At 43.5% G+C, this 25,280-nt stretch overlaps 1 protein-coding gene across 1 annotated transcript in view; it reads right to left on the minus strand.

Moving 5' to 3' along the window:
* PRTFDC1 (phosphoribosyl transferase domain containing 1) overlaps positions 1 to 8,841 on the minus strand; it is a 98,299-nt gene extending 89,458 nt beyond the window's left edge. The window contains exon 1 of the mRNA XM_042991242.1: positions 8,756 to 8,841. Coding sequence (XP_042847176.1) covers positions 8,756 to 8,803 — 48 coding nt within the window. The 5' untranslated portion in view covers positions 8,804 to 8,841. The remainder of the gene's footprint in view (positions 1 to 8,755) is intronic.
* Between the last annotated feature and the right edge of the window lie 16,439 nt (positions 8,842 to 25,280).

The following is a 25,280-nucleotide window of genomic DNA, read 5'->3' on the forward strand; positions in this document are numbered from 1 at the left end:
CCTCCTTCACTCTGCTTCAGCCACATTCTTCTTGCTGATCCTTGAAAATGCCAAGCATGCTCCCACACCAACACCTGCTATTTCTCTTGCCTACAGTACTCTTTCCCCAGATTTCTACATGGTTTACACTTCACTTCCTGCCAGTCTCCATTTAAATGTCACCTTCACAGAGTGGCCTTACCTGATCACCTACATAAAATAGCACCCCCTTCCTTCCTACTCATCGCTGTATCCCTTTTACCCAGCTTTACTTTCCTTCACAGCACATATCCCCACTGGATGTGACACATGGATGTCTCTCTGTGTTCTGTCTTATCTCCCCCGACTAGAACGTTAGTGCCTTCTGACAGAGACTCTGTCTGATTCACTGTTGACACCCCAGTGCTCAGGACACGGATCTGGAATATAGTACGTGCTCAAAAATGTTCAACGAGTTAACGAATGACACATTCTCCACCCGCAGACTACCCAATCCTACCTGAGCTCCAGCCCAAACTGCTTTGTCTTGGTTTGTCTCCTTGTAATACAGAGCACCACTATTCAAGGCTCTGGGAATTCACATCTACCACCGGCAGATTGTTAGCCAAATGGTGTGTGTCATCTGCATATTTGAAAAGTATCACATTTGCTCTGCTTCTATCAGCCAATTGGCTGCGTGCAACTGTTGAATTTGCACAGAGCAGCTCTGTTTTCCAGCCCTGAGAACTCCCTGGGCCTGCTGTAACCACTAACACCACAGGTCCCTGTCAGAGCCTAAACACCAGCTGTATGTGAGGAGCCTCCAGAAGATCCTCTGGCAGGCCACAGTAAAGGCCAGGTAAGAACCCCAACCAGCACGAGGCCCCAGGGTGATCATTCAAGTGCACGGCATTTTCCGGCTCCCCTTCTAGACCACACACGCTCACCCACTCCACTCCCTGGAACCCTTCCAGGTGGTGGCATCATTCAGTAGTGGTCTTCTGAGCCCATTCTTCCGACCATGCAAATCCTTTACTGCCCCCTGCTCTGGCTGCATCTCAGAGCCTACATTCCTCTCTGTGTTCTAGACCTCAGCTCTGACGCTTACTCGGCTGTGATGCTAGAGAAAGTGCTCACCCTGTCTGAGACTCTGTTGCCGCTTCCTTTAAATAAGACACAATAAAACCTCTGGACAGGGCTGGGGTGAGGATTAACAGAGAACGGAGAGTCTCCAAAGCAGGTAGGAACAACCCCATTGGAAGGTGACTGCAAAGAAGCTGCCTCTACAATACGATGGACTGAATTATGCCCCCCTAAAAGTCATATGTCGAAGCATTACGATGACATTAGGAGGTGGGGCCTTTTGGAAGCCATTAGGTCATGAGGGTGGAGACTTTGTGATGGAATCAGTGCTCTTATAAGAGAAAAATAATGAGATCTCTAGTGATCTTCTTCTCTCTGTTTTTTCTTTCTCTCTCTCCCTCCCACCCTCCCTCCACCTCTCTCTCTCTGCCATGTGTGGACACAAAGAGATGAATAGGAAGGCAGCTACATACAAGTCAGTAAGACTGTCTTAACCAGGAATGAAATCAGGCAGCACCTTGATGTTGGACTTGTAGCCTCCAGAACTATGAGAAATACATGTCTATTGTTTAAAACAAATAAAGAAAAACAAAAGAGAGAGAGAGAGAGAGAGAGAAAGATAGAACAGATCTTAGAGTTCCTAGGACATTTCCTGGTGAATAAGTGCTTAATAAATGATACCAAAAAGATCAAAAAAGGGGTGCCTGGGTGGCTCAGTCAGTTCAGCATCCAACTTTTCATCTCAGCTCAGGTCCTGATATCAGGATTGTGAGTTCAAGCCCTGAAGTAAGCTCTGTGCTGGGCCTGAAGCCTACTTAAGAAGAAGAAGGAGAAGAAGAAAGAGGAGGAGGAGGAGGAGGAGGAGGAGGAGGAGGAGGAGGAGAAGAAGAAGAAGAAGAAGAAGAAGAAGAAGAAGAAGAAGGAGAGGAGGAGGAGAGGAGGAGGAAGGGGAAAGGGAAGGAGGAGGAGGAGGGGAAGAAAGGCAGGGAGGAGGAGAGGAAGAAGAAGAAGAGGAGGAGGAGGAGGAGGAAGGGGAAAGGGGTAAGGGAAGGAGGAGGAGGAGGTGGTGAAGAAGAAGAAGAAGAAGAAGAAGAAGAAGAAGAAGAGGAGAGGAGGAGGAAGGGGAAAGGGAAGGAGGAGGAGGAGGGGAAGAAAGGCAAGGAGGAGGAGAGGGAGAAGAAGAAGAGGAGGAGGAGGAGGAGGAAGGGGAAAGGGGTAAGGGAAGGAGGAGGAGGAGGTGGTGAAGAAGAAGAAGAAGAAGAAGAAGAAGAAGAAGAAGAAGAAGAAGAGGAGAGGAGGAGGAAGGGGAAAGGGAAGGAGGAGGAGGAGGGGAAGAAAGGCAGGGAGGAGGAGAGGGAGAAGAAGAAGAGGAGGAGGAGGAGGAAGGGGAAAGGGGTAAGGGAAGGAGGAGGAGGAGGTGGTGAAGAAGAAGAAGAAGAAGAAGAAGAAGAAGAAGAAGAAGAAGAGGAGAGGAGGAGGAAGGGGAAAGGGAAGGAGGAGGAGGAGGGGAAGAAAGGCAGGGAGGAGGAGAGGGAGAAGAAGAAGAGGAGGAGGAGGAGGAAGGGGAAAGGGGTAAGGGAAGGAGGAGGAGGAGGTGGTGAAGAAGAAGAAGAAGAAGAAGAAGAAGCAGGAGGAGGAAGAGGAGGAAAGGGAGGAGGAGGGGGAACAAGAGAAGGAGGAGAAGAGGAATAATAATAAGAAGGAGGAGGAGGGGGAAGAGGGGAAGGAGGAGGACGAGGAGGAGGAGGACGAGGAGGAGGAGGAGAAGGAGAAGGAGAAGAAGAAGAAGAAGAAGAAGAAGAAGAGGAAGAGGAAGGAGGAGGAGAAGGAGAGGAGGAGGAAGGGGAAAGGGGAGGAGGAGGAGGGGGAGAAAGATGGGGAGGAGGAGAGGGAGAAGAAGAAGAAGATGAAGAAGAAGAAGAAGAAGAAGAAGAAGAAGAAGAAGAAGAAGGAGGAGGAGAAGGAGGAGGAAGAGGAGGAGGAGGAGGAGAGGAATAAGAAGAAGAAGGAGGAGGAGGAAGAGGAGAAGAAGAAGAAGGAGGAGGTGGGGGAGGAGGAGGAGGAGGAGAAAATAATGATAAGCAAATGACAAAACCAACCTTTTCATAAGAGCTGTCATGATAATTCGTAGCTCAGAGGCAGCATGGAGTAGTGGTCAAGCATATGGACTTAGAAGTCCCATACATGTGAGGACGGGTGTATAGCTGTGAGACCTTGGGGGCTTTAATTCTGTGTCTCAGTGTGTTTTCCTTGTTGAGATAAAAGGCAACTAGAGATAAAGAAATTACTGGTGTACAAACAACAGATGTTGGCAAGAATGTGGAAAAAGGGGAACCCTCGTGCACCGCTGGTGGGAATGCAAACTGGAGCAGCCATTGTGCAAAACAGTATGGAAGTTCCTCAAAATATTAACAGTATTAAAAATACCATAGGATCCAGGAATCATTCTACAGGGTATTTACCAAAAAAGTACAAAAACAAAGGGATACGTGCACCCCGATGTTTATAGCAGCATTATCTACAATAGCCAAACTATGGAAGCATCCCAAGTATGTATCAATAGATGAGTGGATAAAGAAGATGAGGTATATATACATATACAAACGAATATTATTCCGCTGTAAAAAAAAAAATGAAATCTTACCACTTGCAACAACATGGATGGAGCTAGAGAGTATAACACTAAGCAAAATAAGTCAGAGAAAGACAAATAACCATATGATCTCATTCATGTGTGGACTTTAAGAAACAAACAAGCAAAGGGAAAAGAGAGAGAGAAATCAAGAAACAGATTCTTAATTATAGAGAACAAACTGATGGTTAACAGATGGGAGGTGGGTGGGGAGAATGGGTGAAATAGGTGATGGGGATTAAAGACTACACTTATGATGGGGGAAAAAAAAGTAATATGCTGTTTAAAAAGAGAGAGAGAGAGAAACTACTGGCTTATCCCTTGTAATTCTTAATGGTGCATGCAAATTGCATTGCAAAGAAGTCCTAAATCTGAAGGAATGGAGACTGCTACGAACTGCAGATAATTATGTTATTCATCTGCTTTTCAAAAAATCAAAACAAGAAATCTTTAAATAGTTTCAGTATCGCAGATAATATGCTCTAAGTTTATTCAGAACAATGCTTTCTCTGTTCAAAGGCAGAAAACATGGCTAAGCTGGGGAAGCGACAAACACACTAACTGAGCCATTTTATACAAAATTTAAACCCGGAACTCACTTGGGTTCTCTTTTTTCTCATCTGAAGATATATTGAGAAACTTCTAAATCGATAAAAATAATTTTTTGCCGAAAACATGCCTTGCGCCATTTTTCAAGTTTCTCCCCCAGGGAGAAAAATAGTTTGGAAACACATACAAAAAGCAAATCCCTGCTCCTCTCAGCCTCTGAGCCCTACACCCTAGGCCCCACTCTCTCCTTCAGGCAGTGACCATGGTTGCTGCCAATTTTTAGGCTCACATCTACCCCTCGACTGTCAGAGAGGAAAGGAGTCTCATCCCTCCGCTCTGCTTCCAAGAATCTCACACACAAACGTTGACTGGTCCAGGGAAGGAGGCGGGCAGTGATGGAGGCATGACCACACGCACGGAGAAAATGTGTAAAAGCAGTTTCCTAAAAGAAGGGCTCCAGGTTCTGCTACCAGAAGAATAAACGGGACTCGACAGACCAAATAATACCTTCATACCTTATATCGCACGCATTGCCTTCCTCTTCTGTGGGGGGTTTGGCCCCGACCTAGTAAAGTTGTGTTGTAGATGGATTATCTGATTACTTATCTCCAATACTGCCCCCATTCTTTGGTGGGGTGGGGTAGGTGGGAGCCACCCATGACAGAAATACCACAATCATTTTGGATTTTTCTCTTTTCCTTATTCCTTCCAAACTCACCGTGTAGGTACTATGATTCTCTCGATAATGCTTTGGTAAAAAACAAAACCTATCTAAGAGCCTGATCTCAAAAGGTCAGATGGGTAGAGATCTTTCTCTCTCCCTGCAAAGTAACACCGATGTACCAACCATGCGCTGGTGACCTTACTAGGTCCAGATCAAGTGACCAGTCACTCCTGAGCAAAGTTTCTGAACTCGGGGTCTATATTGTTTATTTGGCTTCACATATGCTACCACTTATTGGTGTTTTTTTTTTTTTTAATGTTTGTTTATTTTCTGAGAGAGATTGCAAGTGAATGGGGGAAGGGCAGAGAAAGAGGGAGAGAGAGGATCTGAAACGGGCTCTGTGCGGACAGCAGACAGCTGGATGCGGGACTTGAATTTACGAACCCTGAGGTCGTGACCTGAGCCGAAGTTGGACGCTTAACCGACTGAGCCACCCAGGCGCCCCACTACCACTTATTGTTAATAATCTACTAACGTCCTATCTCCCCAATTCACCTGAAAGTCATCTGTAGGCAAAAGGCATCTTAAATCTCTTAATATTCCCTTCTCTTGCACAAACCATACTTCTTTTACGCTTAAGTCATCTGGCTCTATGCCCCTTGTCATCTTTATCACAGTTTCTACCAACTGAGAATTTTCTCGTCCACCTCATTTCCAGACAGCCCCCACCCAAACCTGCCTTGATCATCCTACTAGCCACTCTGTCTTGTGGCTCCTTCACCTGCCTTAACCCAAATTACTACACCTTTATTCCAGATTAGCAGAATCCAGTCTTCCAGACCAATCCCACCTCTGAAGTACTTCACTGAAATCACAGCTTTTGATGAAGCACAGTGAGTAAAACCTGACTTCAAATCTTGCTTCCGTCATTTGCGAGTTACGTGACTGATTTACTTAATCTCTGTGCCTCCATTTCCTCCTCTGTAAACAGAGATTATACTCCTATGTCACAGATCGGCAAGGAGCAAACAAATAACACAGGAAAACTACAAAGTAAGTGCTCAATAAATTCTTGCTACTAATACCTGTCCCCTCTTTTTTCACTGGTACCAAATCTTCCCTTTTATTTTTTGCAATCATCCTGAGGGCTCTCTTTTTCCTGTATCTATACTCTTCGGAGCTTTGCCTTTCCTCTCTACCCTAGATATCATGGGCTTCACCAGCACACTCACTCTGAACTCACTCTGAATTTGCCTTCCCTACCTGTTTCCAACTTGAGTTAATCTAACTATCCCGAGTTCTACTGGAGAAAATGGCATCAATGCCAGGGCTATCCCCATTACATGTCGTTTCCAACCTCTCGTGAGACCCTCTCACTGCCTCCCTCCATCTTTCACAAGATTATCTTGCTTCCCAGAGAGCTTCTTCTGATACTAAGAGAATGGGCTATTTATACTGTTCCATCATTTGCTTTTTACATTTTAACAATCTGCCTATCTTATTAGTCATATAAATTTACCTAATTCCTTTTTAAGAGTATATGTTATTAAATAGAAGTACTATGTTGTAGCCATTTTAACTGATGGGATGGTCGTTTAAATGATCCTCACTGCTAATGGCTTTGTCATTGTTAAACACAATGGCCTCTTTCTGTCTTTATCCCATTTGCTCTTTCTGCAGTATCTGACACTCTTAATGGCCCCCCTACCTGCCCCCCCCAAAAAAACCTCTGTTCCCTAGACACCTACCACCCTCTCTGTTCTCTTGGACTTTGCTATTCATTCTTGGTCTCTTTATCGGACTTCTCCTGGACACTCTGCCTCTTACATTGGGCGCTTTCCAGATTTCTACCCATAACAACAGTTTATAATTTTTCCCCCCATTTTCAAGGGGCATCCCTATCCACTCCAAGTATCAGATGTTTTTTCTATTTTCTGGGGGCTTCCCTAGCCACTCCAAGCATCAGATATTTTTCTATTTTCTGACGATTTCCAAGTCTATCCAATCACTCTCTTCAATTGTAAAAATGAATTTTAAATTGCCTGCAGTGCATCTTGACCTGTAGGCCTTACAGACTCAATTTGTCCAGAATTGAACTTATTTTCTTTTTTATATTTTCATTCCTTCCCCACACCCCAGGCTTGACTGTTCTCTCCATGGCAACCAGAGTGATTTTTTTTTTTTTTTTTTTTTAAAGCATGAATTGGGTGTGATGATTTCTTGTCAGGATACAATGGTTTCTTTGCAACCAGTATGCCCTGTATCTCTTCTTCTGAGTTTTCACATGGTTACCTCCTACTCACCCTTCAGGTCATGGCTCAAATATCACTGCCAAGAGGCCATCCTGACCACCTGAGCAAAAGCAGTGCTCCCCAGCCCTCCTCCAATCACTCTGTGTCTCATTACCCGCTCTTCTTTTCATCGCACAAGGCACTACGTGAGCTCATCTTCTATACGTATTTGCTTACTTATGTCCCTTCTCTAGAATGTGAGCCCCATGAAGACAGGGCTTTGTGTGGTTCCCTGCTGTATCCCTAGAGCCTAGAACACCAGCTGGAATCCTGCAGGACAGTCAACAGGTGTAGAGTGATTAAATAAATGAACTCCTCATCCTTAGATGGAAAGGTCCTGGAGCACCTGGCTGGCTCAGTCAGTACAGCATCTTACTCTTGATCTCAGAGTCTGTGAGTTCAAACCCCATGTTGGGCATGGAGCCTACTTAAAAAACATAAAAAATAAAAATAAGATGGAAAAGTCCTGCTGCTAAATTAAGAACTGAGCAACACATTTCAGCCTGATAAGTTCTATGTGAGCATGTGGGGTTTCCTTCCCCAACCCCCTTTACTCCAGGATCCATGCATAGTCACAGATGCCTTATCTGTGACTACCACAGATTTCTGGGAAAAAGGGAATGTTAATGTAGCAAGTTAGGCCCACTCTCCACCCTCACCATTGTTAAACCTGATACAGTAAAACCCACCACCTTCTATAGAAACCATTTTGGACAGGAGGTGGGAGTGGAGGCCAGTGGCCTCAGGGTAAGACCGGATTTGATTCCAGGGCACTGAGAGATGGGTACCCTCTGGTTGACTTTTTGAGGGATTCCCAGGCGTAAAGAGGCTCTAGTCTGGGAAACCATCGTCCCACATTCTCCCATACGGACACACCACTAGATAGATATTTTGCATACAACCTCTCCAATTCGCTCAAAGGTCCAGCATGCCCTGTCTCCCGTTTGTAGACAAGGCAAATGACGCTCCAGAGGCACTAGCCTGTGTCAAGCTCCTGCAAAGACCCCAGCGTCCCAGCCCACGTTTCAAAGTTCAAATTCCGTCCATTTGAGCTACTTTATTTCCTAGCTGCCCTCGAGAATCCTCAGTATCCTTTTGGAAAACAAAACCTAAAGCCTGCCGTGGAAGGGTCAGGAGGAAACACAAAGGGAAGGGGGCCCACAAGAGCAGCACGGGGGGTCTTCACAGACCCGCCCTGCTCCCAAAGGTGACTCCTGGTGGCTAGCAGGAGTGGGAACCCGGCACCGCACAGCCTTAGCGCTAGAGTATTGGATTCCTGGCCCGAGTTGGGGGGTGGAGGGGAGGGGACGCGGAGGGGGGACACTGAGAACGCGGGGTGAAGGGCTGTTAAGTGTGGGGTCAGGTCGGGCGCGGGGAGGGGCGGCTGGGAGGAGAGTATGGAAGCGATCCGAGCCGGGACGGGAGAACAAAGCCGTGGCCCGCTTGCATTTCACCCGAATGCATTTCAAGCATTTAATCTAAAAGAAGGGAGCCAAGAAGGAAGGGGAGGGGAAGGGAGGGGAGGGGAAAGAGCGGGGAGCGCACGACTCAGCCCAGAAATCGGGAGTTTGCATTTACCACGACGCCTCGCCCGTAGTCTGGCGCCTCCTCGCTGCTCCCGGCCATGTTTCTCCCGGGGAAAGCGGGAAGGAAAGAAGGGCGCGGGGGAAGGATCTGGGAGAGCCGAGGGCTGGGTGGGGGATGGGACTAGGGACCCGGCTGGGGACGGGGACGAGGCCGCCCCGCCCCGGGCCAGCCGGCGGAGAAGGACCGCGCGCCGCGGACCCCGCGTCTGGCGCGGCTCCAGCGCCTCGGCCGCCGCGTCCCCCCGCCCGGCCCCTCCCCGGAGGGTCCCGGGGCGCGGGCGGCGGCCGGGAGCGCAGGGCGGCGGCGCGGGGCGCAGCTGCGGAGCCGCGCGCGCTCCACCTGAGCGCGGGCCCGGGGCGCGTCCCTCGCGGCCGCCGCCCGTCTGCGAGCCCCGGAGCCCCGCCGCCTGCTCCCCGCTGGGACTCGGGCGGACCCGGCTGCCCGCGGCTGGAATTTTACAGGAAGAGAAAGTGTTCTCATGGCCCCCGCCTCCCCGAGGCTGCGGTCCCAGCTTTCAGGCGAACAATGTCGTTGAATCGTTCCTGCTAATTTTTTACGCGCTCTTCATCCCAAGCGAATCCGTCAAAGAGTCTGCGATGTGGGATGTTCTCCAAGCATGGCTGTGGACGAAACTAACCCAAATGTGTGTTTTTAAATCCTCGAACCGCCAAGCCCGGAGTTTGCAAGAGCCCTGTGATTGTTTTCACCCCGGCCAGAGCCCAAAGTTTGGGATCTGGAATTCCAAGTAGGGTCTTTCCTTCACCGCATTCATGCGGAAAAGAGAGATTCTTGACAGATTATCCACTTTGCCACTTTTGTGAGACCATCTGATCAGATTCTAACGCTTTCGGGTTGCGGTTAACAGCAATCGCTCTCAGATTCGACAGCCTCTTTTATGAATCTTTTGTTAATTGAACCCCTAATCCCAGCCTCCCCACAACCGAATGTGCCGGTTCTTTGTCCATTCCTCAGAGTCTCCGCTTTCCTTGCATATATATATTCATTCCCCTGGTCTCTGCAGTCCCGTCGCGTGCTTTGCAGCCCCTCTTTGGGTTTGAAGCCCTGAGCTGGACACAGTTCTCAGACTCAGCCCTCTCTCTCCAAAAGACTATTTTGCTCATGCTCGGGTTCTGGCACAAGGCAGGGAGAGGAATGCTGATTTTGCCGGGTTTGAGGGGAAAATAATAATCAGTTGATGTCGCTCTAGGTTGGAAAACTATTAGTCATTCAGACGTGGCCGTGCTGAGCACTGTTTGTTAGGCTTTCCCAGATGCCAGCGCAGAGGAAGGAAGACAGCACCCTGGGTCCCCAAGACTGGGCACCAGGCTTGCCCACTGGCCCCTATGAACTGGGTGATACCTTTTCCTAGCGCATGGGTAAACCTTCTCCGCTCAGTACTTGTCAGAGGTCCTGGTTCAGGGCCGTTTTTTATAGTGTGCCTCTCACCTCTTTTCCCAAAGGTGAAAGTCTACCTTGCATTGGCATTGTCGAAAACCAAACCCGGGAAGTATCTACACAACCAACGTCACTAAACCTTTCAGGAAACTGAAAAGTACTATCATTACGGTGTGGTCAAACTTCAGGGTTCACAACACTCCCTTGGGGAGCAAGTTAAGGCAATTTCACGCCAGCACTCCCCCGCTTTTTCCGCCCCCCCTCCCCCCCCCCCCCAGCGCCCCCACCGCCACCAGGCAAGTTATCTGGAGAAGCCGTGGGTGGGAATCCATGCTTACTAAGGCTGTCAGATGAATGTAATGCAGGTGGTTCTCCAAGCATGCTTTAAAGTATCCCACTTTGTCTCTTACTGCTGCAAAGTCAAAATCAAATTCACCCATGAGAGGCTCAGTGTGGGTGCACGGGCCAGATTAGGGGCAAGAACCTCAAAACAAATGAGAGGTGTAGCTGCTAGACAGAAATCAAGAAGGAACAACTCTGAGCCCAGCTCAGACACTGTGGAAGATGGAAGAAAAACTGTCCATAAATCTTTCCTTACAAAGACCATTAATTCAGATGTAAAACCAGAGAGGATCACAGTGAAAAAAAATATAACTTGCTTGAATGACAACAGGAACTTTATGAATGTACGCTCAAGAACTTGCTATATAGACCTGTATAGGACTATTCTAAGAAGACCAAATTATTTTTTTGAGGCATGAGGAACAAATCATTGTTTTTTTTAATTTTAACAAGTCATTTTATTTAAATCAATAGAAAAAACATCACTTCAACCTTTATTGCGACATGTTTATTCATTTTTTCATAATATTTGAACTCCAGTGTGTATGTTATGCTTACAGCACATCTCGGTTTGAAGCAGCCACATTTAAAGTTTTCAATGGCCACATGTGGTTAGTGGTTTCCAGACTTGGGTATTGCAAATCAAGAGTATTCCAGGATGTATTGCACTGACTTAAAGTGAAAGGGAGTAGAAAAGAAGAGGATGAGATTTCAAATATAATTGATTAATGAACTTTCCAGGAAGAACTTGGGAGAAATTATAATAAGCAATATAAAAGTTGACACAAACTGGTTAGATTTCTTTCTTCTGGTTTTTAAATGTACCATTTTTTTTTTAACAAATCATTTCAAAAAGTAAATTTATTATCTTGTTATATTTTGATAACATTTTGTGTGATCTAATTATACTTTGGTACTTTGGACAGCCTTAATGTAATAAGATACAATATGTGATATCATAAATAGTAATTGCAAGGACCGATATCCAAGAATAACAGCTCATCTGTCCAGGCTTAATTCTCAATCTTGCATTATGAGAATTTAGAGGCAAAAATTCTTTTTAAATCTCAAATTTCTGCTGCATGTCGAGTGGAAGAGCTTTGGAATAAGATTCTATTTTTTTACTAACAATCCATATGATCTTAGCCAGTGAGGCTGAGCCAATGACATCAATATAATATGCCTTAATATGCTCATCTATAGGAGAGGGCGATGCATCATTTGCTCTATTGCATATAATGATGAGATTAACCTAAGATGACATGAAGAGAATCTTAGACAAATCCTATGAGCCTGTAAGGTGTCATTGATCTGAGATGCTGTGAAAATGTATGAGCAAATGCTTGTAAAGTCGGTTGATCTGGAAATGGCAAGGTACTTGCCTTTTTAAGAGGGGTGTGACATGACCAATCGGAGAAGTTGGGACTGGTGTGCGAATGGGTAAGGGAATGAGAAAATTATTAAAATAATGGAATTTTCCACACAAAAAGGGTATTTTTAGCTCGGACTGTCCATTTTCTGGTATTTCCTTGAAGGAGCTGTAAGATTAAAGAGGTACATCTTTGCGAAGTTAACAACCAGTGACCATACTTGAGTTTGCCTGTCATTCTCTGTATCACCTTTTAGTTGTATGTTCCCTGCATTTTAAATTCTGAGATTATCTTGTACCGCTACCATGGTAAACACACAAATATTTATAGGCACCTGAATTCTCCACTGGGCTAAAAGACTTTTGTCCTAAAAGTACATACTGATTTTTCGACACTTTGGTGGTTTTTAAACTTTTGCCAGTACTAATCTGTTACGGAAGGAGCAATTCAATCCTTGCACTGAGTTGCTTTAGAGTCTGTCGCTCAGTAACCCTGGATTCAAAAATACAGAATGGCATTTATTTCTTCTGAGCCCTGAAACATGAAAATAAATTTAAAAAAAAACTCTCAGCCTGGGAATTGTGTTGAAATACATAAACATATGAAACTTAGTGACTCAGATTGTTAGTCACAGAGTCACTGGTTAGAATCTGGATGAAATCCACTGTGGACAAAGGCCAGTAATAATGATGATGATATTTTGCTTTTCCTTAGTGCTGCACAAAACCTTTTATAAATGTTGCAAGAACAGAAGAAAAAGTGGCAAGATACTTTCTCCCAAATACTCAGGCTAAGTTAAGAATCTTGCTACCTTTGACGTATTTTTCCCCTTTACATAAATCCAGAAGAAATATAGTTGCAAATAATTGTAACACAAAACAACTTACGCAAGAGCCTCATTAGTATTCAATTAGCATAGTAAGCCCTCTTTCATGGCCTCTTGTTTGAAGCAGACTGGATCCAATGTGTAGTCTTAGAGTAAAGGAAATAATGGCTCCATAGTAGTTCTTACAAAGAAAGCCAGGAGCTACATTCAGAATTATGTTTTGTATGATTACACTTTCATTAGTAATTAACCTTCCATGGAAGAACCCACTATGGGTAGATTTAAGCCTGCTTTTTTTGCAATAATGTCAGGCATGAGTAATATCATCAACACTAAGTGCTGGGCTGCCTCAGAGATATTCTCCCACTATCTCCCCATCTGACCGGAACAGGAATCGGATAGCTTCAGAGTAAAAGAATAATGTGTCCATGTGTCCTTCCAGATCTCAGAGTCCTGGCAGCCGACCTCAACTCTCTTGGCCACCATAAAGCAGTCATTGAAAGGACACAGCTGCAGGAACTAGAGGCTAAGCACTAAATAAATCCACAGGGCTGGAGGCACAAGTCATGTACATGACCCTAACACAATACCTTGTGGTTATGAATGAACGGATTAGCATCTGATGGTGCTGTGGCAGTTTATGCAAAATTAATTGGTGCCTCAGCCAGTGCTGAGTTTCTAATGAAAAGAAGTCCACTTCAAAAAAATAAAAATAAATAAATAAAAAACCCCAAACCAAGGAGATCTCCTTAAACTTTGGCTCATGTGGGGAGGCTGAAGACCACCTGGAATTGGAACCAAGCTGTTTATTCTCTTAACTGTACGTAGACCCTCTTTTGATCAGCATAGATGTCTTAGACTCACGGGCAAGATCCCAGGAACTACTCCAGTTATCGCCAGTTTCTGGATTGTATTTTAGAAAGGAAGTAGGGGGAGCTTGGGAAGGAGGTTGGGGAGGTGTGGCTTGAGGCCTGGAGTTCTCTCATGGGAGGGAGGAGACTGAGAAAGAAAAAGAGATTGGACACTGGTGTACCTAGAGCAATACCTCCCAAGGTGTGTTTTGTGTCGCTTGTCTTTATATTTGAAAAAGATGAGGTTGTAATTCATTAGGCTGGAGAAATAATGAGATAAGTAAAGTTAAACACACTTCTATCTTGTGGAACTTCTCAGAGCTTGCAATATGCCAACACGTACTGTCAATATTCAAGAAGACTTTAGCAAAATGAAGTGTTTCCCTAACTTTTTTGACCATGGAAACCTTAGCAGGGGTGTTTTAGAAAAGGTTTTTAAAATTACACTACCATGAAATATTTAAATTCATGCTTTAAAATTGTTTTTTGAAGATTTATTTATTTTTGAGAGACAGAGAGAGACAGAGCGCAAGCAGGGGAGGGGAGGAGAGACGGGGAGACACAGAATCTGAAGCAGGCTCCAGGCTCGGAGCTGTCAGCACAGAGCCTGACTGGGGGCTCAAACCCACAATCCACGAGATCATGACCTGAGCTGAAGTTGGAAGCACAACCGACTGAGTCACCCAGGTGCCCCAAATTGATACGTTTAATATTATCTCTCAGTAAGAGGTTTTATGTGGTCTTAAAGATACACTGAAAGAACTAAGTATTTCAATACAGCATTGTTTTCAAACTATTTATTGCTATGTTTTTCTTTTTTAAAATATGCAATAAAAACTTAAATAGACACGGCTGAGGCCTTTCGCAAGGTCGCCTCTCTGTACTGCCTTTCAAGTTGACACGAAACTCTGCATAGTCCTACAAGACAAGGAACTTACCCCACCCCCATTCATGCCTTCTTTCTTCCCCCCAGCTTGTGAACAAGACCAACTTTCTGAGTAGCGAAAAGAGAACGCCGTCTCACCGCATCAATTCCCTTTGGTCTCTCTTAACGATAGTGTGGTGGGTTTCAAAGACAATTGTTTTTGACATTGCCAGCATAGAGACTATCCAGATGAACCAGTAAGCGAAGTTGGCATGGGATATAGCGAGTTACGCTGGGTGTGGGCATGCTGGGCTCTTGGTATTTCCGAGGAGGTCTCTATCGTATCCAGGACAATGGACATCTACTGCAGCACTCACATTAATAGTCCTGTGGTTTGTACTTGAAGGCACTGAGTTCTTTTTGTTTTCTCACTAGGAATCTCTTTACTATACTCACTGCCTCAGCTGTACCTGTAGGATTCATGGCAAGCTGAATGTGATTCCCAGAGGGTGTGACTCTTCCCGTGTCCCTTGGCATGGCGCAGGTGGCAGGACGAGCCCCAAACAGGGCTGTAGCAAGTCCACAGGGCTGTTTCTGGGTCTGTAGCCAGGTACATGGCTGTTGAGTCCGCCATGTGGGTGTCGGCCTGCTTTCTCCAAATGGTCTTGGGCTCCACCAGGGGCTTCAGAACCTCCAGCCTGGATCCAGAGCTTCCACAGAGGCGTTTGTATCCCAGGATATCTGCCAAATTATTGTCGTTGTGCGGGTTATGAGCAAGAGACCTCCCAGTCTGCCATCTTGCTGACCTGTAACTTTTCAAAAAGAATATTCAAATACATTTTTCCATTTCAAATTTAGTATGTGCAAGTAATTTTAAATCAAAACATTTGGAAGAATAGAAGTAAAACATGAAGGCATTTTAAACGTGTTCTGGGGTCTTCCAATTTGTGACTCTAGAAAGTATCTGACATAGTTGTGGCTAAACGCTTGCTCTGTATTTCTACACTTCACTTCTCTGTTTTACACTCGAAGCAAAATAAACACATAACACAAGTATTTTTCCATGGTCTAACAAATGCTGTGTAAACATCACTCGAAACGGCAATGCCAACATTTATTTAGCCATTCTCCAATATGTTTTTATCACTTCCAAATTTTGATTTCATAAGTATATACAAATAAATATGTTTGTAATAAAACATTTATATGCACTTTAACCATTTCTGGAGGATAAATTCTCCAGAAATGGAGTTTCTAAGTTAGAAGGTATAAATATTTTAAGGCTCTTGACATATATTGCTAAATTTAGCTTCCAATATTAATGTCTCTCTTCGATGGAAAATTACAGTAAGCTTTATACAATTTTTAACTGAAATTGAGTAAAATTTTACTGCAAAAACGCTTTGAGGTTTGAGGAAAAGGGTGTTAGTTAACATATGTTAGAAGCTTAGCGATGAGAACTAATGAGAAAAGTCAGTTTGAATTTGTGATTAATTTTTAACTAAAGATTACTTTAAAACAAGGTGCTTTTATTGTCATAGTCCATAAAGTAATACCTAGACTAATGAAAAGTTTATGGTGCTCTGTTTCAGGCTTTTGGCTCCCAGTCAGGCAAAGTCAGCTTTAAAATCATACCTCACCACCTACCGGCTGACCTTGGGCAAGTTTCTTAACTTCTTTGCCTTAGTTTCTGCATCTGTTCATTGAAGATAATGTTAGTTCCTACTTCTTAACGTCATTGTGAAGCTTGGATAAAATAAGGTATTCAAAGTACTGAGTACCTCAGGAGTGCCTAGGACATTTCATCTATTATCAAAATAGAATAATTTTAAATGGAATTTCTAGTCAGTGGAACTTCTACATTAATAAATGGATCAGTTGAAGAGTTTTGAATTAATAAACCTACAATCTATAAAAGTTTCTTCATGTAAATGAGCTAACATTTTCCTTCAAAACTGTGTTATCAATTTGTTCTACATATGTATTGTGTGTGTGTGCGTGTGTGTGTGTGTGTGTAAAGCAAAAATAACCTACAGGAAAAGCTTCTGTTTAATGAGCACCAAGAATGATGGATTCTTAATTAAGAAGCCTATTTTTTATATTTTTAAATTTTACATTAGAAAGAAAACGATTAGCTTGATTTAATGATTTTAATCTTTGGAATATGAAGGATAACAGTAAAAGTGAACTTCAAAGTGTATTAATATACTTCGAATAAGCTTTTCTCAAACATAAATGCATCACTAATCTCAATATCTATAGTTTATATCTAAAGAATAAGTATAAATGGACCAAATTAAAAAATCATTTAGGGATGCCTGACTGGCTCAGTCAGTAGAGCATGTGATCTCAGGGTTGTGAGCTCAAGCCCCATGTTGGGCATGGAGCCTACTTAATTTAAAAAAAAAAATCTTCACCATTTTTCACAGTGTTTCTGTAAGGAACAACTGGGAAGGTCTCATAGTGAAAAGTTGTCCCTTGGTGCAGAAGTGGGCATTTGCATTTAGTACTTGGGTGAAGCAGAACTCTGTTTTTGTAGGCCGTTTGAGATGCTATTCAGTTACTGCGGCCAGTGGCTTTCTTGGTTTGGTCCTCACTTTACCCCAAATTCTCCACTATTTCTTGGCTCAGCCAAACGACCAGGAGCCTCTTAAACTTGAAGATCAGGCCAACATGGACATTATCAGACTTTGTTCCTGGCTGGAGAAATAACCTTCAGGTTCTCTTCGGTTCATACGAAACACAGAAATGCCAACCAGTCCTCAAAGTCACAAAGGTGAAACATTTTAACACACCTTTAACTTAGGGCCATTCCAAGGAATTGGAGATCAGAAGAATCTAGTTTGTATGCTAAAGGCCAAATGCTTACCTGAGAAATAATTTCCTTCTCAACCTAGGATTAACATCACTGGCCTTTCAAGCCCAGATTCCTCAGTGCGTTCTGCACATTTGGCCACAAAATATACACCCAGGTCACCTTTTACAGAGAATACAGGAAGGAGAGATAAGTGAGTCAGGCTTTTCTGACCGTCTGGGGATTCTGCCAAATCTTAAGTGGTGTAGACAGTCTTCAATGTGATAAATGTCACACCTGAACTCTGTACTCATTACCTTTTCACCTTGACAGCCACGTCGTGTTACCTTGTATGTTATGACTTGTTTGTTATCTGGGACCTTTTTGCCTTCTTTTTCACTATTTTTTTTTAAGTCTTAAAAGTAATCTGTGTTTTTAAGTTCTTGATTTAGGCACATATCCTGGGTCTGGTGCAGTGTTCTAATAACGGGATTGCATTTTTTTTAATGTTTATTTATCTTTGAGGCAGGGGGTGAGGGTAGAGAGACGGGGAGACACAGAAATTGAAGCAGGCTCCAGGCTCTGAACTGTCAACACAGAGTCCGATGAGGGGCTCGAACTCAGGAACTGTGAGATCATGACCTCAGCCAGAGTCAGACGCTTAACCGACTGAGCCACCCAGGTGCCCCTGGATTGCATTGTTTTTAAAAATAGTAGACTCTTAAAAATGATAAATGTTGAGAATTGGTACAGAAGTTGTCATTTGGGCATTTATTTAGAAACCCTCTTTGTATTAATACAGAAAACCTAAAACATAGGTTTTCAATGATTTCTCCCATTCTTAGAGAGATGGGACATTTTTGGAAAAGTTTCTCCAAATCTTCTTCCACATTTTCTCCTTCTTATATATATATAAAAAAGGGAAACTCTGGCTTTACAATCAGACTACGAAGAGCGATGTACAACAGAGTAGCAAAATTTCTCAAAAGCCAGGTTACTTTCGTGTAATGAGAAAACCAGAAAGGAGATGGTAGAAGTAATTATCTAAACTCATTCAATGAACTTTGAAAACTAATGGCGAATGCAGGAAAGATGTTCCTTCTCCACCTGTCAGAAAGCTCTAGGCAACTCCACTGCAGTGAGATTCCTTAGGTTTGAAGGCCTAAAAGACCACCAGTGGCAGTGCCCTGGTGGGTCAATTCTCATGCATTTTATCTGGACTTAGACCAGGGTTTCTCAATGTTAGCAATATTGACATTGAGGAGGAATCAGTCTTCGTCGTGTAGGATGTAGCAGTCCCAGTTGTGGTAGTTAAAAATATTTCCAGAGAGTAACAAACACCCCTCCCAGCAGGTGGGAGCCCAATTGTTCCCAGTGAGGAATCAATGTCCTAGAAGAACTGCTCTTATACTGGCCTCAACTGTCTCCTACTCTATTTTGAAGAGGTAAAGGAAAATGGGTAGCCAATAGCCAACAGACCCATGGATGTTAATAGCCCTCTTGGCTGTGGCATAATGTGAGAAAAGTTTGAGGGAGAGTTTTTTCTCTTTCATGCTTCCTGGAATAGAGAAACATAACCAGACATCAAGAAAACACTGACTATGTCTCCAACACAGAGAAACACATCAAAGTTTGGGCCAAAAAGCAAAACCAAAACTTGGTTTCTACAATTTTTCTCATTGACTCGATCAGTTTTCATTTTCTCCTAGTCCTTCAAAATAGGAATTTGAGTTTATAATATTAATAGAGCCCTAAGGTTCATTAAGATGCTTTCCACTTGAGGGGCACCTGGGTGGCTCAGTTGGTTAAGCATCCAACTTCGGCTCAGGTCATGATCTCGCAGTTTGTGCTTCTTAAACTCTGTCTCTCTCTCTCTGTCTCTGTCTCTCAAAAATAAACATTAAAAGAGTTTAAAAAAATTCTTTCCATTTAATATAAAGAAAGATGAGTCTCAGGGGGAGGATGACCCATACACTCAAGACTGTCCAAAGTATTAATGTTTTTAAGCTTATTTATTTATTTTTGAGAAAGAGAGAACAAGAAAGCCTGCATGCACAAGCAGGAGAGGGGCAGAAGGAGAGGGAGAGAGAGAATCCCAAGCAGGCTCCACACCACCAGCGCAGAGCCCAACGCGGGACTCGATCTCACGAACCTCGGGATCACAGCCTGAGCAGAAATCAGGAGTCAGATGCTTAACTAACTGAGCCACCCAGGTGCCCCCAAAGTACTAATATTTTAACTTTTTAAAATTCATGTATTTATTTTGAGAGAGAGCAAGCAGAGTAGGGGAAGAGAGAGAGGGAGAGAGAGAATCCTAAGTAGGCTCTGGGCTGTCAGTGCAGAGCCCAATGCGGGGCTCAAACTCATGAACTGCAAGATCATGACCTGAGCCAAAACCAAGAGCCAGAGGCTTAACCAACTGAGCCACCAGACACTCCCAAAGTACTAATACTTTGAATTCGCAAGGCTTACAGCAGAATCTGGAAGTGATCTTCTTTTCTTACCCCTGTCTTTAATATAGAGCTGTGCAGGCTATGCTGAACAAGCCCCTGCATGGGTGAGCCCACCTGTTCTCACAGGCAAACCTGGAATCAGGAGTCACAGCTCTGAAGCCTTGCCCTGCCTCTGCCAATTTACGTTGACTTTGGGACTCATGAGCCCAAGACTCCGTTCCTCCCAGTGAAAAATGAGAATTACCATGATTTACTGATGGGATTCTTGTTATGATTACATTAGCATCGTGATCACTGTCATTCATGTTACTCTCATTTTCCTCCCTCCCTTTCCTTTCCCTCTGCTGTGTCTATTCCTTGTACACGCCCAGGCTCTTTGGAGCCATAGCCCTCGCATACTTGCTTAGCCCCAATGCTGAGTCCCAGCACTACGGAAAGATCACCACCACCTTGCAGGTTTGTAGAAAACCAAGTTCACATGTTTCCAAAAAATTAAAAGAGTGGTCTTTCAATTTATCACTACTTGAAGTGGTTTCATTAAATTGCCAAGTGCTTAGATGTCTACGCATATAAACAATTAAGTACTCTGTGAAATTAATCTAGGATGGGGCAGGTTCCTGACAGGTGGTCAGGATACTTTCACCGAGAGGTGCTCAGACCCGTCTAGATAAGTTCTAATTATTGCTACTGCCCTACCTTGTACATTTTGGGTTTTCTTCTGGAACAACCCTTCTTCCTCATTAACTAATGAATCTTCCTCATCTTCTTCCTCCTTCACTAATGAGCTGCGTGCCCACTGGCAAGTCATGGACGTATACGTTTGCTGCATTTAATGGCTTTATATGTGAACATATCAGATACAAAACAAAGAAACTAATTCCTCAGCCACCCGACCATCTGAAACCTAGTCTCCTTTCTTGCATTTAGTGGGAATTGTATCAACTGGAAGGTGCCCGAACTCCTAGTGATCGGAACCTTCAGATAAACGGTTTACAGAATACATGCAGATTCACTGTTCTTTCTCTAGAATAAGTTTCAAACACACTCCCGAGGGAGTATGAATGAAACCACCCCCCCCCCAGGGATGTCTAGAAAATAGCAAAAGAAACTTGAACGTGTCTTTTATGCAATTTGCATGTATGTCACCCTTGTAATTGGAGAAGAAAAATGAAATATGTGCAAACATAACCAATGATATTGCAATGAGACCGTAAGGGTGACACACAGTAGCTGCAGTTGTAGTGAGCATCGCATAATGTATGGAGACATCGAATCACTGTGTTGTACACCTGAAACTAACGTAACGTTGTGTGTGAACTATATTCAAATAAAAACATTTTTAAAAAAATAAAGTATGTGAAAAGACCTTAACAGTAACGCGGCTAATCAAGGAAAGACCCCATTACATGAAGTGTGTGCAACGTTCTCACTGAATTTGAAAGCAGTGCTCTGGGACCATAACACCCCTTCCTGATCCCATGCCTGCCGCCTCCCCCCAATCCCCTGGCCGGTTTCCTTTCATCCTTTCTCCCAGTGTTCTAGGGCTTTTCTAGACACCCAAAACATCTTCCTCTGAGTCACTTTCCAGTGTCAATCGAGCAGCCCGTGCTGCCAGCCCGGTTCCCGAATGCCTTTTCCATTCTGCAATCTCGCTCTGTTAGAACGTGCCACTCTGCATCCTTAGGCATTGAAGTCAATGGAATATGGTACGGGAAGAATGCTCGAGATGAAGTGAAAGCTTTGTAAGATGTCCTTCAGTTAGCCTCCTTCAGTTGCTCGAATATATACCTTTATTTATGGACATCCACACTCTCGTATCAACACTTCCAGAACCAACCATTAATGGTGGGATCTTGGACAATTACCTAACCATCTATCTATGCCTCAGTTTCCCTGTTGGTAAGAGAGGGTGATAATCAAACTTACATCATAAGGTTTTTATGAAGGCTAAGTGAGTTTATTTAAGTCAAGCACTTAGAACAATACAGATGCTGTAACTACTGTAGATGTTTGATATTATTACTGTCACGGAGAAGAAAATGTGGCAATGTCTCTGTTTATCATATTATTGGCTATTTGTGGCTTCGAAAAGTTATATAACAATTCAGTTATTTTTTATTTAATTTAGTAAACAGATTTAGTCCCCACTATGAGCAAGACCCACTGCTTTGCTCATCATAACAGACCACAAGATTGTATTTTTTAAAATTATTTTAATGTTTATCTTTGAGAGAGAGAGATCACAGGAGCAGGGGAGGGGCAGAGAGAGAGGATCCAAAGCAGGGTCCATGCTAATAGCAGCGAGCCCTGCATGGGGCTTGAGCTCACCAACTGTGAAATCATGACCTGACCCGAAGCCGGAGGCATAACCCACTAAGCCACCCAGACGCCCCAAGATCACAAGATTTTAGACTCCATGAGTACCAGGTTCAATTTCTGCCTCCACAAATTCAGAGCTTCAGAGCCTTCTTTTTCTGTAGTATGTGCATGTGTGAGCATGTGTGTGTGCTCACACACACTGAGAGAGTGGCAGAGATGGATCCAGCTGGTCCAGACTGTCCTTTCTTCTGTCATTACTCTACATAATGAAACCGTGTGATTTCTTTCAGCACACGCAGCTGGCACCGCCTGGCCTGCTTTTAATGGATGCCATGCCCAGAAATGATGAAAAGCTTTGGCTCTCACAAATGAGAATGTCCCCCCAAATGAGCTGAATACTCACGATGGAGGTAGGGCAGGAAAGCTGACAAACTGTATTTTTTTTTCTCATTCAGTTAAGCCCTAGTATTTCTCATTGCATGATTCTTTGCTTAATTCAATATTTATATCCTTGAATAGAAATTCTACAAGAGACTTTCCAGTAGTCTCACCATGATCCTGACCTTTCTTTATGCCCTTACTTGGACAGTGGTGACACCTATATGTATATATGTGTGTAAAAAGTATAGATATATATTTATTTTGACCAAATGGTTTTGGCCTAACACACCCAACACTGAAAGAAATTGGTCATCTTCGGGGTGCCTGGGTGGCTCAGTCAGTTAGGTGTCCAACTCTCGATTTCAGCTCAGGTCATGATCTCACCGTTTGTGGGTTCGAGCTCCATATCAGGCTCTGCACTGACAGCTCAGAGCCTGGAGCCTGCTGCAGATTCTGTATCTTTCTCTCTCTCTCTCTCTCTCTCTCTCTCTTCCCCTCCCCCACTTACCCTCTCCCTCTCTCTCTCTAAAAATAAATAAGCATTAAAAAAAATTTTTTAAGAAGTTACTCATCTTAAAAATAAAAGGAAATGTAGTAACGCAATGCATAATTTTTAAAGAATATTTTAACAGATTTCCACAGTCTAGGCTTCTGGTGTTTCTGGTTATCAACAAAATCATCATTGGGACACCAAAGGACTGGAAAATAATGGTAGGAAATGTCATTACCTGGTAGATTTTTTAAAAGCCTATCAGCAAGTAAGATGTTGCGCTGTACCATTGTTTCTTCCTTCTGATCCCGATACAGGAAGTGAGGTTTCCCTAGGCCCAAGAGGAAGAATTCTGTTTGCTTTCTCCCTAACAACAATCTTTTCCAGGGCTGATGAACAAGGCAAAAAAAAAAAAAAAATGTAAGCCTAGTCATGCTGAGGCACTCCTGCCCACGAGGTATGAGATGACACCAATTTAGTGTCTTGCAAGGCAAACTTAGCAAGAAGGAAAGGCTTCTAGGTCTTTCAGCAATCTCCTCTTACAGGTGTTGACACGCCCTCACTCACAAGCAGCCACTGTCCTTCACAATATCCTTTGCTGTCCAAGCTCCCCCAGGGTCCTGCCCCCTAAACCTGCCTTGACAATATTACTGCATGCCCATGGCTTTTTTTTCGGTCCCTCCGCTGCCCCTACTTCCTTACGTGCCCTCTGAGTCCTTCCATTGGGGCCTTTCTACCTGTTTGGATAATCTAATTCCAGAGGACCTGATAAGACTTTTCCAGTACTGTAGCATGTCGATGAAGGCAGGCAGGATGTCTGGAAACCCATAGTATCTACCTAGGAATTCTGTATCTTACTCTGGGTTGACCTGCACATAGGAACTGCTGTCTATGGAGGCCCCAAAGTTGGATCATATAGAAGTACTCACTCTCTACTCTCCCAACCCTTGTATTTTGGCTTCTTTATAAGCAGCAAGATGATGCTGCCAAACCTTGGGTAAGTTCATGCTGCCCCTTTAGTTATGAAGACTCACTATTTTAGAGTCCATACGCCATGTTTGCTGAGGATGGGGGGTTACAGGCTTAAGATACTATGAACATGCTTTATGACTCCTCTTCTTCATGTTCTATCACAGAACTACAGAATCCACACCCCTCTTTCTGTGAGTGAGCTCTGAAAACAGTTCACACACACACCCACAAAAGAAAGATAAAATGAAAAGGAGACCATGATGCACACTTTTTTAAAAGTTTTTCTTTAATGTTTATTTATTTTGAGAGAGAGAGAGAGAGTCAGAGAGAGAGGGAGAAAGAGAATCCCAAGCAAGCTCTGTGCTGTAAGCACAAAGCCTGATGTGGAGCTCGAACTCACAAACTGTGAGATCATGACCTGAGCTGAAACCAAGAGTCAGTTTGACTGAAGCCACCCAGGCACCCCATGATGCAAACTTTTCTAACAAATGCTGTAAGTTCTAGTTTTGGTGTTTTCTTTCTTTCTTTCTTCCCTTCTTTCTTTCTTTCTTTCCTTCTTTTTTTTTTTTTTTTTTTTTTTTGGCTATAACAGGATTGTAGTATATAATTTTTAAAGGGAAAAATTGATAGAGGCCAATGAATTTGAAGAAAAAGATGGCAAGGGCCTTTTGTTTGCAAAATACAAATAAGAACCCTTTTGAAAACTGTGGCTTAAGTGATGTCAGTTGTCACAAAGCCCCTGGAACTGATGAATTTTATCATGCAGAATGACATTTTAGGCCATTATTGAAATTTATCCTTTCTTATCATGAACATTCTTAGATCATTCCCCAAGGAGTTCTAAAATTTTTCTAAGGAACTTTTGCATCATGCTAAAGTAGCATTTGCTAAACTTAATTGCCTCAGGAAAAAAAATCCACTCTTTTATATCGTTTTGCATAGCAACATCCCAAACACAGCAAACATGATGATGCATGGAAAATAGAAAGAGTCTGGTAGAAATACAGCTATGGAGGGACTGGTCATGGGTTCCCAGAAATCACTTGAGGACTATGTTTCTGCTCTCACACGACAGCTGCCAGGGGCCAGTCTCATCCATAGTTCTTATTTCCCGAAGCTCTTCCTCAGCAGTTCTTACAAACAAAGCTTTATGTTATTCTGAAATCAGGTGAAAAGGAAAAAAAAAAATCAATGTTTATTGAAGGGGTAAAAAATCTTTCAGGATGATGTGTACTCCCATAAGGATGGGCTGCATATTTTAGAAGTATAGTAAGTATGCGTTGCTCTGAAACAGTTACCATAGGAACAAAACTTTTTCCCTATTAGATGGAAGAGTAGTCACTGTAGTAAATTTCCACACAAATGTCTGAGCTACATCAGTTGAGCATCAGTTGGGAGTCAAATCCAACAGATTGTGGATTTACTAGACTGACGTTAGAGGGAAAGGATACAACTGTA

The sequence above is a fragment of the Panthera tigris genome, chromosome B4, assembly GCF_018350195.1.
Source record: "Panthera tigris isolate Pti1 chromosome B4, P.tigris_Pti1_mat1.1, whole genome shotgun sequence".
Taxonomy (NCBI): domain Eukaryota; kingdom Metazoa; phylum Chordata; class Mammalia; order Carnivora; family Felidae; genus Panthera; species Panthera tigris.